Source organism: Suricata suricatta, chromosome 11 (assembly GCF_006229205.1).
Source record: "Suricata suricatta isolate VVHF042 chromosome 11, meerkat_22Aug2017_6uvM2_HiC, whole genome shotgun sequence".
Taxonomy (NCBI): Eukaryota; Metazoa; Chordata; class Mammalia; order Carnivora; family Herpestidae; genus Suricata; species Suricata suricatta.
In genome coordinates, this window is record NC_043710.1 from 29,073,279 (window position 1) to 29,090,385 (window position 17,107).

At 37.9% G+C, this 17,107-nt stretch overlaps 1 protein-coding gene across 1 annotated transcript in view; it reads left to right on the top strand.

The window, feature by feature from the left end:
* Positions 1–17,107, top strand: part of DCDC1 (doublecortin domain containing 1) — a 400,051-nt gene that overhangs the window by 152,006 nt on the left and 230,938 nt on the right. Inside the window, exon 11 of the mRNA XM_029915553.1 lies at positions 2,305–2,475. Coding sequence (XP_029771413.1) covers positions 2,305–2,475 — 171 coding nt within the window. The remainder of the gene's footprint in view (positions 1–2,304; positions 2,476–17,107) is intronic.

A 17,107-nucleotide genomic window follows, 5' to 3' on the forward strand; every position in this document is an offset into this window, starting at 1 on the left:
TTTTGTCAGATAAGAGTAAGAGCAAGTCATTTGGCCTGTTTTGGTCTCCAGTTTTGGTATGATACATATTATTATTCATCATTTTGAGGATAATATTGGAGGGTAATATAGTGAATAAAAGCCTGGAAACTGACTAATATTGGATCATTTATCATTTCTATATTTTAAATGTTACAACTTTGTGATAGAGTTAACAATACTATGGAAAAGCAGGGAAATTTACTCCAGAAAATAAATCTTTGATCTTGAATACCATGCTGAGGAATCTGGGGAAGTAACTGGAGGGTTCAATATGCTAATTGAAGGTAGATTAATTTGGTGGGGTGGAGGTGGCAGGATGAATGTGAGGTGGAGCGGCCACTCCGTAGACCACTCAAAACTCACTTGTTTTGGTAACTCAAGTAGGAGGAGAGGAAGAGGAGGTGAGGGCATGGACCAGAGTGTTCCTTATAAGAAAGGGAAGGTAGGAGAATAAATGTATGAATTTGGAAGAAGGGTTGGCAAACTATCGCTGTAGGGCTAAATTCAGCCTATGTTTTTCTAAATAAAGTGTTATTGGAGGGGAGCCCAGATGCCTCAGCTAATTTATCATCTGATTCTTGGTTTCATCTCAGGTCATGCTCTCAAGGTTTGTGAGTTTGAGCCTGCTGTCGGGCTCTGCACGGACCGTGTGGAGCCTGCTTGGGATTCTCTCTCTCTCCCTCTCTCTCTGCTCCTTCCCCACTCATGCTCTGTCTCTCAAAATAAATAAACTTCAGAAAAAGTGTTATTAGAATACAGTCAGGCCTATTTATTTATATGTTGTCTGTGGCTGCTTTCAAAGTACAACTTCAGGGTCAAATAGTTGTGATGGAGACTATGGCCCATGAACCTAAAAATATATATTATCTGTCCCTTTTAGAGAAAAAGTTTGCCAAAATTTTATTTAGGAGAAGGTTTTTTCAAAAGAAGTAGATAATTGGTGACAGAGAGACAAATAAGAGATATAAAATACCAAAGAATAATGGGAATCATTTCAATTAGCTTGTCCATATGCACACAATGCTTCTAAAGTTCTTGGAAAAAGTTAAATGTAATTGAAGTTTGTGTGTGTGTGTGTGTGTGTGTGTGTGTGTGTGTGTGTGTGTGTATACATATACACACAGAAAACCATATATAATCTTAAACTAACTACATAGAATAGAAAAATTAATATTCAAGTTACATGGATAATAATACAAACTTGCTTCCATTGACTTCTCAAATCCTCTGCAGAAGGGAAAGAAATCATGTTAACATCAGGGTTGGAGCACAGACTGGGGGAAATACCATATTTTCAGTTGAAAGAGAGAGAAAAAGGATGAGGGAGACTCTTGGAGAACAATTTCCCATCTTTCACTATGGACGTTAAAATGAGATGGAGACTCTTTGTAGCAAATAGTTTCAAAGTTTTATCTGCATTATGTGAAGTAGGTTAGGGATGGGAAGGATACACCAAAACAAACAAACAAACAAACAAACAAAAAACAACTAAAACTTGATGTGCAGAAAACACCTAGATTCTGAAAAGAACTATAATTATATAATGTGCATTAGGTATCTACTGTAAATTAGACATTGTGTTCTTCATTCTATATTCTCATTTAATTCTTAACATGGCAAGGCTGGTATTATTCATCATTACAGATGAGAGTTTTATTATCTGTTATCAGTCTCTCAGTTAATAAATGGGAAGAGCTGTGATTTTTAACCCAATATTTCAAAAAGACCATGCTCTGAATTCAGAGTCATTCATAATTCTAAATGGGTCTAATTTAACCACTTTAAAGAGTCATAGATAAAGTGAATTTAAGCTTTTAATCTCTTTTGGTCACTACCATATATCAACTAGTGTTTGTGTATGAATCCAGTTTATTAGAGAAAATATAAATCTACATAACAGTGTTCATATAATAAAATTAAATATTGTCATTGGTACATATTTTGGATTAATTGAAGTCTTAGGAAGATTTTATTTTGTTAAGCAGTTTAGAAGTCCTTTGCAAACTTGTCAGGAGCATGTTTCTTTTAATATCCAGAGACATTTTTCATTCAGCAATTGTAAATGGCTACCTGAAATGCAAAGGTTATAATTTTCTCCTAAATATAATTAGTCGATGGAGGAATGCATATCTTTTCTGTCCTCTTTACTTGAAGATGGATCTATACTCAAATTCTTGTATTGAAGTCATTTTTCCTCCCATCAGACTAGGTACTCAAAAATCTAATAGGTGTGACATCAACAATTACTTCTTGCTAACAACTCTTGTAATTTAACCCCTTCAGGTGAGCAGGCTGATTGATGAATTGCAGACAGCTATCAAAAGCAACAGAGGTCATCTCTCAAAACTTGGCCCCCAATTACAGGCTGAGCAGGAGCAATTCTCCTCTTATGTCTACCAACACATTAAAAGCCTTCCAGCAAACACTCTTATCCCAGGAGGCCTGCAGCTCAAGGTGGGTGTCATTCTGTAACTCTCACTGGGTTTAGCTAGCGACGAAAACACGCTACACCATTTGAAGACCCTTCTAACAATGCCACTCAGCTTGAATTTCTTTTAATATTGTCTCTCTCAAACTGGAGTTTGGCTTACAAGTGCTAATATTACCATTCAGGAAGTATGTTTTAAAAGAAAATACCTAGAGGCCTTTGAAAAGTGGATTTATAACCGTAAGTAGTTTCCAACTCGAGAAAGCAATTTTAATGGAGAAATTTAATCAGGTGAACATTGCATAGCTTTCCAATAAAGATATTTTTTTAACAGGAGTCAATATGTATTTCAGTTAAAAAAATAAGTTATTTAGAGAAATAGGCAAGGCTTTAATAATTGACAGACAGTGGCAATAAGAATTAGAGGTGAAAGGCCAGGTGACTGATTGATGTTCAAACTACATTTCCAAGGAAAAGGATCTGTATTGGATAAGTGTGACACATGTCTGAGTTCACTTGGTAAAATCAATACTTAAGAATATACTGGGAAAAAAGGTGAATTGGTTATTTGTCAGGACAAGATGGCTAAGTGTCCTGGGCTATGTTTTGCTATTGCATCTTTCAAAGAGAAAAAGAATAACTCATACTTTTCTAAAGTGGATTAGGTACTGAAAGCTTAAGGAATTTCAATACGTGTCTTTATCATAATTGAGTGTCCATGTTAAGTGTGCCAAATTAATGTTCTATAATTTCATATCCCACATTTCAAGAGAAAAAATTGAATAACTCAACAGATGGCCTTTTCCATCTAAGTAATAAACCAATACAACTCATCACTTTCTTCTGCTTATATTTAGATTTTAATGTGATAATATTCAAAGTAATTATATTTTGATCAGACTTTGTCTCTATAATTCTTTCTTAATATTCTGTTTTATTCTACAAATATAAGCTTTATATTGTAATTATGAACGTTTTATTTTCTATCTATAACTTTTTTTAAATGGCATTTACATGTTTGCATTTGGAATGAAAATATTACCATGCAAAAATTGACCTTTGGGGAAATGCAGTTCCACAATAAACATAATTTATTTTCCATACTCTGTACTCGTCAGCTAAAGGTTTAGGAAGTGCTCTTCAAGACATCAAGGTCAGGATTCCCGTAGCCCAGTAGCATTGTTCTTTTCCAGATTTCTGATGTGGTTACAGATCTATTGCAACATTTTTGCAAAGTACTTAATATTGATTAAGAGGAGCTAGGTGAGGGAGCTGGTTGCCTTAAGAACATTTATTCCCACTCATTTGTATCAGCAGCTATCATATGTCCTGGGGAAAAAATGAAAGTTTTTTCCTCACAGGTTTGTTTCATATTTCCGAATAATTTTTTGAAGGTTATTTATTTATTTTGAGAGAGAGAGAGAGAGAGAGAGAGAGAGAGAGAGGGAGAGAGAATCCCACGCAGGCTCTGCACTTAGAGTGCTGAGCCAGATGCAGGGCTCGATCTCATGAACCATGAGATCATGACCTTAGCCAAGGACAAGAGTAGTACATTTAACTGACTGAGCCACCGTGGTGGCCCTGTTTCTGAATAATTTTTATCACATTAGTGATAGTTATTCACATTAGCACATGACCTTGATAGCAAATATTTAACTTTAGGATCTCAGCTACTACTCTCATATATTTCTATTTTAGTATGCTTTAAAATTCTTTCCATACTAACAAGCAGAAGAGGAAATGTATATATGCAAAGAAGCCATCTTCTTGTGTTTGGTTAGATTCACTGTACTGTCCAATACAGTACCCATTAGCCACATGTAGCTATTTAAATTTAAATTAGTAAAAACTAATTAAAATGAAAAATCCAATGCCACCTTTCATATACCCATAATTTTCCTGGTTGTAGCACTGAAAACTTCACATCCAGGAAACCTCTGAGCTCCAGGCAAACAAGATGGTTGGTCACCCTAGTCTTATCTGAGTTCTCTCTCCCTTCTCTTAGGTGTCCTCCATCTCTAGCATTCTTTTCCCATGGAGTATTCAGCTTCTCTCCTTTCTCCCCAATTTCACCTTGGGAACATCCAATTTCTCTCAGGGAATGAATTCCTTTCCCCATATTCCAAGAAACCTGGATATCAGCCACATCCTCTGGCTTTAACACAGGTCTTTCAATCTTGGCTGTCATATTAGAATCACTAGGGACCTTTAAAAAGAAAAATCAATGTCCCCATCTCCAGAGGTTTTGATTTAATTGGTTTGGTAAACTGAATCTTGCTTCTACTGGTTTGAGATTGCTGATTGTTAAACTTTCAGAAATTTTGTGACCCAATTGTTAAATACAGCCATAATTAAAAATTATATAAACTGGGGTGCCTGGATGGCTCACTTGGTTAGGTGTCCCAATCTTGGTTTTGGCTCAGGTCATGATCTTATGGTTAGTGAGTTCAAGCCACCTATAGGGCTCTGTGCTGACAGTGCAGAGCCTGCTTGGGATTTTTTCTCTCCCTCTCTCTCTGCCCCTACCCCACTTGCTCTCTCTGTCTCTCTCTCTCAAAAATAAATAAACTTAAAAAATTTTTTTAATTATATAAACTTAGAGTTAAATAGGTCACACTAAAAGGTGGCTCAGTCAGTTAAGTCTTTGACTCAGGTCATGATCTCACAGTCCATGAGTTTGAGCCCCACGTTGGGCTCTATGCTGACAGCTCAGATCCTGGAGCCTGCTTCAGATTCTATGTCTCCCTCTCTCTCTGCCCCTCTCCTGCTCACACTCTGTGTGAGTAAACACAAAATGAGTAAACACACAAAATTTTTTTCATATAGTTTATTGTCCAGTTTCCATATAATACCCAGTGCTCTTCCCCACAAGTGCCCTTCTTCATGACCATCACCTCCCTTCCCCTCTCCCCCTCCCCCTTCAGCCCTCAGTCAAAAAAAAATTTTTAAAGGTAATACAGTCTTCACTTCCGAATTATTTTATTACATTTCCCCAGTACCTATCTATTCTTTTTGAAGTTATTTATGCTATCATGTTTGTATAGTAGAAACACTATATAATGGTCTGCTACTGTGCATCTCTTCCAAAGTTTATATTCAGTGATGGCTTGTAGTAACTTGGAATTGTTGGGAGTAGGTGTTTGGACTGATGGGAAAGAAACGGAGATCTGTGGTTTTCTAAACCAGTTCTTATGTCTGAAACAGCCAGAAAGGAGAGACAAAAATGGATTAGCAAAGCATATCCCAAATATTCTGAATTGCAAATCTTAGAATTGAGGCATTTTTCTGTAATTCCTCTTAGGTAGGAGAGCTTGCTAATTCCAGTTTAAGAGATATTGAACAAAGGCCACAACATGCCATCCTTAGTTAATTCCAGAATCAGTTCATGTCAGTTGCCTGGCTCGACTCTCATTTTCCATGGGGCATGGATGAGCTGCCCTTCCTTGGAGCACATTCTCTAAGTCAGTTACCTCTGACTTACTGAGACCAAGACCATATCTTTTGGTTATGAATAACACTATCTCACCTTATGGCATGATCTATGCAGAGTGTTAGATGATATATCCATAAATGAATATGTTTTCTATTTATAAATCACAGTCATGGTTCTAGCAAAAAATAATACAAAAATAAAAAACAATTCTCCTTTTCTGTCCATTTCAATCATAGAAAAGTGCCTGATTAATACAACTAATTGGGATGATCATCTTTTTAAGTTTGTCTCAAATTTCTAATTTGATGAACTATATCACTTTGTTGAATATTTATATATTATATATCTATGTTTATATATATATATATATCACATATATGTGTGAATACATATACACATGCCCATGGCTCAGCTTTAAGAACCAAAATAATTGGTTGTAGTTGTCATCATCTTCTAGAGCATCATCATCATCTCTCAACAATTGGCTAAAGGCCAGATGTGATTCAAAATCCCCTGGGTTGCTTTTTCATATTGTATAAGGTTGTCTTCACCTCTTCACTGAGGTTCTCATCCTCATCATATCTTTCACTGATAATTTACAAATAGCAGCTTTGGGCTAGGTCTTAATACTAGCTGGTCACCTCTCACAAGGACACACTCTTTCTGTATTCCATATTGCCTCAGTCCCACTTGTGCAATTACATTGCTTAATAGTACCGAGTTTAAATGGACATATAAGACAAAGGATGGAGAACAATCTAAATTGGATGTCCATCAGTGGTATGAGAAGGTTCCTTGTTAAAAAAAAAATTGGAAACGACATTACAACATTAAGGAGAGTTTTAAGAAAAAGTTTCATCACTCATAATTCACATTATGTGTTATGTGACTATTCTCACTTTTGCATATCATTTCCATTTGCACACATTTGCCCTATGTAGTCATAACACAGTGTGCTTTTTTTTTTTTTTTTCATTCTGGTAGACTCTTTTGCTTTCACAGCATGACACCTTTTAGGTTGATGAAATTTCTTATTGTTCTTAGCTTTAGTAGTCACACTCAGTGTGTACCATAATTTATGAAGTTCTTCAGGGTTTTTAGCGAATTTTTTTTACTGTTCCAAACCTTCACTTACCTTATACCCTCTGTCAATGCTACCACCCCCAGCCACTTTGAGAACATCTGCTCCAGCCATGGCTCAGTGACTTCTGCTTTTCCAGTCCTGTTCTTTCTTACAACTCCTCCTCTTCTTTGTCCCCATGGAGATACTGTCAGAAATGTTAGTGTTTCCCAGGGGGAACAGGAAAGAAAAAGTTGATAGGAAATGGTATTAGCAAAGCTTTAAGGGATTGTGGGTGGAAAAACTAGAAGGGAGTTGTGTGATTGTGACAGAGAATTGATGAGCAAGAGTGTGGGATGTGTGAGTGGGAGGGAGACAGCATGGTGGGACAAGTGGATGATGGGTACAGGGAAGTCTTTTCACTAGAATTAGTGCTTTTCACACACAATTGGTCAATAATGCTCTGTAGGTTGTCTTTCATTTGCTGCCAGTAGAGGCAGATCCAATTTCTGTGAGGTCTAGAGCTTATACAAGGTGGGGGACAGGAATGTCTTTAAAATGAGGCCTTAAAAAAATAAATAAATAAAATGAGGCCTTAAAGCAGGTATTTATTTGGAATGAGAAAGTAAATCACAATGAACTAATGGGGGATTGGAGATTCTTTCTTCTGAGACCTTTTTTAGGCAGCTTCTCAGAAATACTTACAAAGAAATACCCCTTAATTGCTAGGGAGTTGTTGGCTTCCCCTCCCCACTGATAACACTCTGTAGCTCCCAGCAACTTCTAGTACTCTCATGGGCTGGAGCAAGTAAAAGTTCTGAAGCTTAAATCTTCATTAACTTTACGTTAATCTGCTCTGGTTGTGAGCAAGGGAAATATGGTGGAATTTGGTAACCAAAACAAAACAGAACAAAACAAAAAGATTCAGATGGCTATGATTTGGGGATTTTTAGCATGTGTATTCTTTGGTTATAGTGGTCTCTTATAGCATAAAGAAATTTAAAGAAATAATTTAAAGAAATAATTCAGAGATTTATCTTTTCAATTTTTTTCCATAATATTTTATTGTCAAATTATTTTCCATACAACACCCAGTGCTCTTCCCCTTAAGTGCCCTCCACCATCACCACCACCTCTTCCCCACCCCCTTCCCCTTCAACTCTCAGTTCATTTCCAGCATTCAATAGTCTCTCAAGTTTTGCATCCCTCTCTCTCCCCAACTCTCTCTCCCTCCTCCGCTCCCCCTGGTTCTCCATTAGGTCTCTCCTGTTTCAATTTTTTTTAAGTTAATTATTTTGAGAGAGAGTGTGTGTGTGTATGAACAAGGGAAAGGTAAAAAGAGAGAGAGAGAATCCTAAGCAGGCTCTGCACTGATAGCGCAGAGCCTGATGCAGGGCCAGATCTCACCATCTGTGAAATCATGGCCTGAGCCAAAATCAAAAGTCGATTGCCTAACTGACTGAGCCATCCAGATACCCCCAGAGATTTACTTTTAAAAGAATATCTTTGTCTAGCACCTAGTTCATCTTCTGGGTAGTATGGTATGCATCTAACAATTTGTACTCTACTGGTGACACAAAGAAAAATGATTTTAAATGAATAGTGCAAATACATACTCTGCCCACAAGGCATTGTGCTAGGTGCTATGGGAAGGTGCAGAGGAGCCTGAAACACACTTGTGGCCCATACCCACGGTTATTTTCATATAATTAGAGCAATGTGATACCCTTTGAAGACAGTGAGACTAATGTGTGAGTTTTCTCAACTTTTTACTATAGTTTCATCATTCTAGTTCATAAGTTTGTTTCTATTTAGAAAATGGGATAATTTGACTGATAATAGAAAAGATGCTAACTTTCATCTGTGATACCCTCCTAGCTTTTCCTATGCTTTGGATATCTGGATTTGGATTTAGATATTTGAATTTGGAATTGTTCTACCAGTAGTACAAGAACAATATGAATCCATTTGAGATTTACATTCTATTTGGTGGGCATTTTTTAAAAGTTTAAAGTTTTCTAACCATATGGATTAATAGAAAGTTTATTTAAATATTTAGGAATCTATGAAACAATTAAATGAATAGAAGGAGATAACTGAGGTTATCCATAAAAGAGTACCAAGATATTTTTGAAAAGCCTCATCACTGCATGTGTATTATGTTTTTGTTTCTATTGTACATTCTTTGATTTTGGCTTTCTGTTTAACCCACTTTTCCTATATATTTATTTGCAATCACTGAATAATGTAATTTCACCTACATTATTTAAAATAAACAATGGGAAAACAAATTTAGGACATGCATTAAGTACAGATACTAAAACATGTTAGGATGACATTTATTTTCAAAGGTATTGTGACCCGAGTGGCAAAATTAGGATATTTAAGGTTATTGTTATGATTTCAAGAACATTCATTAAAAGTTGGGCAAAATGTGATGGAGATAATTAATTTTTATGGTGGATCTTATCATAGTAGGCAAGCGTTGGACTGCTCCTTTTAAAGGCAAGAAACTTGAGATCCTATGAAGGCCTTCCAACATTTCATGGGATAACTATTAGCAGTAGGCACTGAAACCACTCACCTCCCCTCCTTTCCATTCTCCCTTCCCTTCTCCTCTCCTTCCCTCCCTTCCATTCCCCTCCCCTCCCCTCCTTTGCTCTCCCCTCCTCTCCCATCCCTTCCCCTCTCCTCTCCTCCCTTCCCCTCCCTTCCTCTTTTTTGGGGTTGGGACGGGGTGGGGGGTGGAATGCCAGTGTATTCACCTCAGCCTATTTCCTGACAGACATCTGCAGCCAGGTGTAAATCTGTGTGCAGAAAGATTGTATCTCCCTAGACCCAATGAAGAAAAAAACTGCATCTGTATCAGAATCAAGGAAGAGCAATTGGTTGGGACATCAGCTCCCATGCAGAGCTGGTTGTAATGAGACCAGCTTTCCTTGCACAGTCCTGACAGCCTTGAAGGTGCCCAGAGAATTGCCAGGTGGGCAGTCAGCAGGGAAAGTCCACAGGCCAGAGCTGGATTACTGTCCCAGCAGTTACCCGGACTAAATGCAACCACTGAACCTTACTGCTGTAGGCATGCTCTCTCTCTCGGGGACATTGTCCTTCTCCATAGCAGTTAATTTGTTTTTACCTCTCAATTAGCTTTCTCACAGAGTGTTTGAGATGCTCAAGTCATTGAGATTCTCCTCCTACATATGCTCCCATCCCCTGGATTACCCACTGACATCTATGTTAGCCCAACTCACCATGAATTTTATCAAGCATCAATTCATCATTTGAACATAGAAATGAATACAGATTTTCTAGTAAGTGCAAATGAAGTGATACATTTACACCTACTTAAGATTCTACTTACTTTTTCAATAATGTTTTATGATTTAAAAATGGATTATTTATTAATTAAAAATGTACTACCAAAGATGGTAAACTTTTGTATAGGTTTTAGTTACCCAAGATATTTATTCATATTAAGGGGAAAATTAAATTTACAAGCATAGTTGATATATTTAAAAAAGAAACTAAATAGTATTAAAAACACATACTCTATACAAAGATGAGAATATGCTCTCAGAGACTGAGGGCATCTGATGATTTAAGCTCATATTTAATATTAAAGTGTTAATTTTCCCCTAATAAAATAGAATTTGGGGGATGTGGCTGTTTTTCTCATTTAAAAAGTCCTTATTTTCTTTGAAAAGGAATATATTGAGCCCAGGAACTTCCAAAAACCTTTATTTACCAAGTTCTGGTATATATCAGATTATACCCAATTACTGACAGGACTTACATACCTGATATTTTAATCCCAATTAAATATAATATTAGGCACTAAATTAATTTAGACAAATTTAGAGATCCTTATTTCATTTCTTCTTGAAACATTCTTGTGTATTAAGGGTTTATTGAAATTACTTAGCTTGGGACATGACAGGCAAACAAATTTGCCTTGCCACTGTCAGCTAGATAATTTTGAACATTTTCTTATCTTGAACTTAGTGAGAACTGTACTTGGATACAAAGATCATCTTTTTATAAGACCCTTCACCTTGTTTTGAAAATTTTACTTTGTCAATAGACACAGAAGAATGGGGTGGGAGAGCTCTTTGAAAAATATTTTAACAAAATAATGAAATGTGACTTTATTTTTAAAAATATTTCAAATGTTTATTTTTGAGAGAGTGCAAATGGGGGAGGGGCAGAGAGAGGGCAACAGAAGTTCTGAAACAGGTTCTAAAGTGATAGCGAAAGCAGCAAACCTATTGTGGGGATCAAACTCACAAACTGAGAGATCATGACCTGAGCCTAAGTTGGCTGTTCAACCGAGCCACCCACACACTTCATGTTGAAATGTGACTCTAAATGCCATAAAAGAGGGAATGTGGGCTCACTCCCAGGTTAACTGTGAAGCCTCTAAGGGCCATTTTGGTTCTCCATCCTCAGCCTCTGTTGACCTTTCCTCTACCCCCACCTCCCCAACCCCCAGTTCAGATGGTCAGGTACCCCATGTTCTCATTTACCACCTTTTTTCAAGATTTACTCTTTTGAAAAGGGCACTTTTCAAAAAGTTAGCTTTTTTACAGAGTGTTTGAGATTCTCAAGTCATTGAGATTCTCTTCCTTCACATGCTCCTGTCCCCTGGATTACCCATTGACATCCATGTTAGACCAACTCACCATGAATATCATGTGAACAATAATTAATATTAATATTTTTTTGGAGTCTACTATATAAAAGTAAGACCCACTCCATTTGAAGCCAGATGGTGGTACCTCCACAGACGTACTCATCAGGTTTGATCTCCCACTTGGGATGACAGACCCCCCACTATTGTCCACTATTCACCAGCCCCACCCCAAGTCTGCTGAGGGATTCCAGAGAGCAGAGATTGAAAATCACAACTTCAAAGGGTCAACAACCAAGAACCTGGAACTGGACCCACAATATATGGCCAATTAATCTTCAACAAAGCAGGAAAAAGTATCCAATGGAAAAAAAGACAGCCTCTTTAACAGGTGGTGCTGGGAGAACTGGACAGCAACATGCAGAAGTATAAAACTTGATCACTTTCTTACATCATACACGAAAATAAACTCAAAATGGATGAAGGACCTGAATGTGAGACAGAAAACCATCAAAACCCTAGAGGAGAAAGCAGGAAACAGCCTCCTTGACCTCAACCACAGCAATTTCCTACTCAGCACATCCCCAAACATAAGGGAATCAAGAGCAAAAGTGAACTATTGGGACTTCATCAAGATAAAAAGCTTCTGCAAGGCAAAGGAAACAATCAAGGAAACTAATAGGCAGCCAACAGAATGGGAAAAGATTGTTGCAAATGACATATCAGATAAAGGGCTAGTATCCAAAATCTACTAGGAACTCACCAAACTCCACACCCGAAAAATGAATAACCCAGTGAAGAAATGGGCGGAAGACTTGAATAGACACTTCTCCAAAGAGGACATCCAGATGGCCACCAGATACAGGAAACGGTGCTCAACATCACTCATCATCAGGGAAACACAAATCAAAACCACACTGAGATACCACCTCACACTGGTCAGAGTGGCTAAAATGAACAAATTAAGAGACTATAGATACTGACAAGGATGTGGAGAAACGGGCACACCCTCCTACACTATTGGTGGGCATGTAAACTGGTACAGCCACTCTGGAAAACAGTGTGGAGGTTCCTCAAAAATTAACAATAGAATTCTCCTATGACCCAGCAATAGCACTGCTAGGGATTTACCCAAGGGATACAGAAGTGCTGATGCATAGGAGCACATGTACCCCAATGTTCATAGCAACACTTTCAACAATAGGCAAATCATGGAAAAGCCTAAATGTCCATCAACTGATGAATGGATCAAGAAGATGTGGTTTATATATACAATGGAATACTACATGGCAATGAGAAAGAATGAAATATGGCCATTTGTAGCAACATGGATGGACTTCGAAAGTGTTATGCTAAGTGAAATAAGTTAGGCAGAGAAGGACAGATACCATATGTTTTCACTCATAAGTCTAACAGGAGAAATTCAACAGAGGACCATGGGGAGGGGAAGGGAGGCAAATCATGCGAGTTTCTTGAATACTGAAAACAAACTGAGGGCTGAATGCGAAAGGGGAAAGGGGAAGGGGGATGATGGACATGGAGGGGGGCACTTTTGGGGAAGAGCACTGGGTGTTATATAGAAACCAACTTGACAATAAACTATTTTTTTAAAAAAGGGCCAACAACCTATAAGGCTGAATATCATTTCTTTTGAGGTATTTTAGTTATGACAAAGGAGTAAATCTCTAACTGGAATTTCAAGTATTGACAAGCTGGTGGGAGAGATATTTTTGGAATCAGTATTTATGGCCTTCATCTAAAATCTTACCCCATAGGCAGTCACCCGATTTACACTTTCTAAATAGTGGGCTCGGCTACAACTTACAGAGGAAATTTAAAACGTGTCTCTCTCTCTCTCTTTTTTAATGTTTACTTTTGGGAGAGAGAGAGTGTGCATGACACAGGACTTGAATTCATGAACCACAAGATTGTGACCTGAGCCAAAGTCAGAGGCTTAGCTGACTTAGCCACCCAGGTGCTTCTAAAACATCTCTTAAAATAAGTTATTTTCTTAGGTGTCCCTTTTCTGGGCTTAAATATATTATTTGATTTTTGTCTAGATACCATTTAGACTGATAAAGTTTAGCAATTATATAATTTGTTTTCACTTAATTACATTTTCATTTCTTGGGACTAAACATATTGGCTCTTTACCTGTGACACACCAGTTAAAGACATCTGTTAGGTATTAAAACACTTTTTATTATATGTAATATAAATATACTAATTCATTATTAAGTTTTCACTACCTGAATCCTATAATTTTAATATTTGCCTTTTGATTATCAGTTTATCTGAATATTTAAGTTAGACATGTTTACTGTTTGATTTATAATATACATTTGAGAAAATATAGAAAATGCAAATTTCCTAAAAATTATCTGGTAAGTCTATAAAAATGGAAGACATAACAGTACATTTATTTGATTTAATATTCATATAATATTAATTCAAATAGTGTTGATTTTCTAGCTCCAAAGGTGACTTTGAATTCTGATTGGATAGATTTTTTCATGACTACTTAGCTTCACATAAGACAAATATTTCATTTTAATATTCATTTTCTTTGACTTAGGTTAAAGAAACCTTTTGCTATAAAATACTTTTCTGTGCCCTTAAGCTTTTTTGTACTAAGTTTCGTATTATTATACTTCCTAATACTAGATATAAGAGTGAACTTTGATACTTTTAATTAAAAACACTATAGGACTTGATTTCTAAAGATCTCCTTACCTCTATGAGTGGAATGCCCCACCCAAGTCATCTAATCTTTGTGATACTTCCCTGTAAAATGTGCGGTTGCTTTGAGTATTGAGTGGTTTCTGTGTATGATTGTGCACCAAGCACTCTGGATTGCCATGCATATGTGTAATGTGTGCCATGTCACACGGCCAGAGTCCCCTCTTGGGGGCTGAGAGACCCACCCCTCAGCTGCCACAGCTATATCCTTATTGGGCAGTTGCCCTCTGTGTAAAGGAAGTGCTTCTCCCAAGAGGAGGCCCTCATTCTGGGGACAACATGCAGCCAACATCTGGTTCATGCACAGAGCAAAGGCTTGACTCCCTTGCCTCGCGTCTGGACGAACCTGAAGGCCGGCCATCCCAGCTCTAGGGCTCCCACCAGAAGCCTCTGTTGCAACTGCATCACACTCACCTTCACCTGCCCCTCCTGCTTTCCTCACTCCCTCTCCAGGGTTGCTTCCAGAAGCTCCCCAGTAAAGTTCCTGTGAGTAAATCTTGGTCTCAGATCTGCATCCTGGGGATCACAACTTAAGCCAACGTGTAAGTTAAGCTTGTTTCAACATATTTAATTATATCACTGAAATATGCCAAGTACTTTTGTGTGGCTATTTTATATTCCTTTTCTTCACTGGACTTCTAAGAGTAAATCCTGTTACTGTACAGCCTCCCAACTTTTGGCAACACACTGCAATGTCATTTTCTTATTATTGCCTCTTGACAGCATTGTATCCTGAGGTATTTTAAAGCTTAGGTGTTTGGCCTTCTACTCACGCACAGAAGAGCCTCCTGGTGGTCTGCCCAGCAGTTAAGGAGAGTTTGGGAACCTGCTGTTCCCCACAGCTAGCTCTTAACCAGACTTATAGTATTAAAGGCTGGATAATGGCACTGAACTAGGCCTTATACAAGTCCTTAAATAGATATGATAAATGATGCTGGGCAAACCTGTCAAAGACCACATTAGGTCAGAATTTATTCAGGTCATCTTTCCCCATAAAGTTGAAGGATTTTTAGTCACTGTCTCTATAAAAGCTTCACAGTAAACAAAATTCTTTTACTACTTCATTGGTATTTTTATGCCGTCACAAACACTACATATGAACAATTACATTTAGTTTGGATAATATCCAGAGACAGACGTCATATTCAGAAATATTAGCCTAACAACAAATTTTATTTCCCAATCCTGCTAATACACAAATAAGCAAGTAAAATTACTCAGGAATGAATAAGAGAAATGGGCCGTTTCTTACCGTGTCCATTGTTACTACTCTGGTTTGAACGGCCATCATCCATCCACCCTTCAGATTACTATTGCTGTCTACTCTCCTCCCAGCAGCCTCAATGATCCTTTTAAGTTAGATCTTGGTTTTGCTCCGTTCCAAACCTCCCGAAGAGTCTCTGACAATCCCTTAGCCATCTGACTTCATGTTACTTACTCTCCCTCTCTTATCACTCCGCTCCAATAGCACCAGTCTTCATGCAGTTCCCAGAACATACTGGACACATCCCTGCCGTAGTTTCTTTGCTCAAGCAGTTCCCTCTGCCTGCAATGCTCTTTTCCCAGCCTATCTGCCTCGTTAAGGCTCTCCCTGCCAAGTCTTGACACAAATCCTCTCTTGAAGGCCTGTTCTGGTTACCTGCTTCATACGGTGTTCACCATGCCCTTTGCCCTCCCTTAGCTCAGACCCTCTGTCCCCTTCCCTTTATTAGATAGCACTTAGGACCCTCTGACACTCTCAGAGGTGCATTCACCATAAAGCTATAAGAAGACTAAGCTTCAGGGTTCCCGCTCTGTGTATAGGCCCCTTTCAACACCCTGGAAGAGGGCACCCGGGCATCTCAGTTAAGCGTCCACCTTCAGCTCAGGTCATGATCTCGTGGTTTATGGTTTGGAGCCCTGCACTGGATTCCGTGCTGACAGCTTGAGCCTGAAGCCTGTTTCAGATTCTGTGTCTCCCTCTCTCTCTGCCCCTCCCCCACCCATGCTCTGTCTCAAAAATAAACTATTAAAAAAATAATAAAAATAAAAATAAATTTTAAGAAAAAACAACATCCCTGGAAGAAACACTAGCAATGAATTCAAAGGGCCATATGTTTCTGTTAAATTTGCAAATATATTTTAATTGTAATTGGTTGAACCCATTGTCTGTTTATACGCCAACTCCCTCTCTGTCAAGAGTTCTTATACCAAGTAGTATTGAAGTGGCAACGGGCATTTTTGAGGTCTGGCTGGGGAAAATTGAGTGGAGATACATTTAGTTTGAGTGTAGTGGAATGTAATTAGTGTTTTGCAGTCACTTCCTTGTATGGTTAAGTTAGCGCTGGCCGCTTTGATATGGAAAGAGCTCCCAGGAAGATGGCTACCACCTGCTGGCCATAGAGTGTCTTGCTTTCTGACTATGGACTAGAGTGCTTGGCATCAAATGTGTATGGGTGGTGGAGGAGAAACATGGTGTGAAAATAATAAAGCCAACAGTAGGAAATTCTTCCATAAAGCTCATACCTTAAAGAAGTGTGATCAACCTTTTCCAAAAATGGCATCAGTCCTAAACATTTTTATGAAATGACCAATAAAGTTGTGAAGCTGAGAGATTTTTCTAGTCAAATAGTATTTTTTTTGATTAACCATACTAGAGGGAAGAATCATCTTTCTATTCACCTTATAAAAAATGTTATCAGATGGCTAATGAAGAGATGATCAAAGATAATTCAGCCAAAATGTGTGTTGGATAGTTAACTAATGGAAATATTTTGCAATGGTTTTTGCTATGTGTGAGCTTTTTAGTGTGTGTAAGTT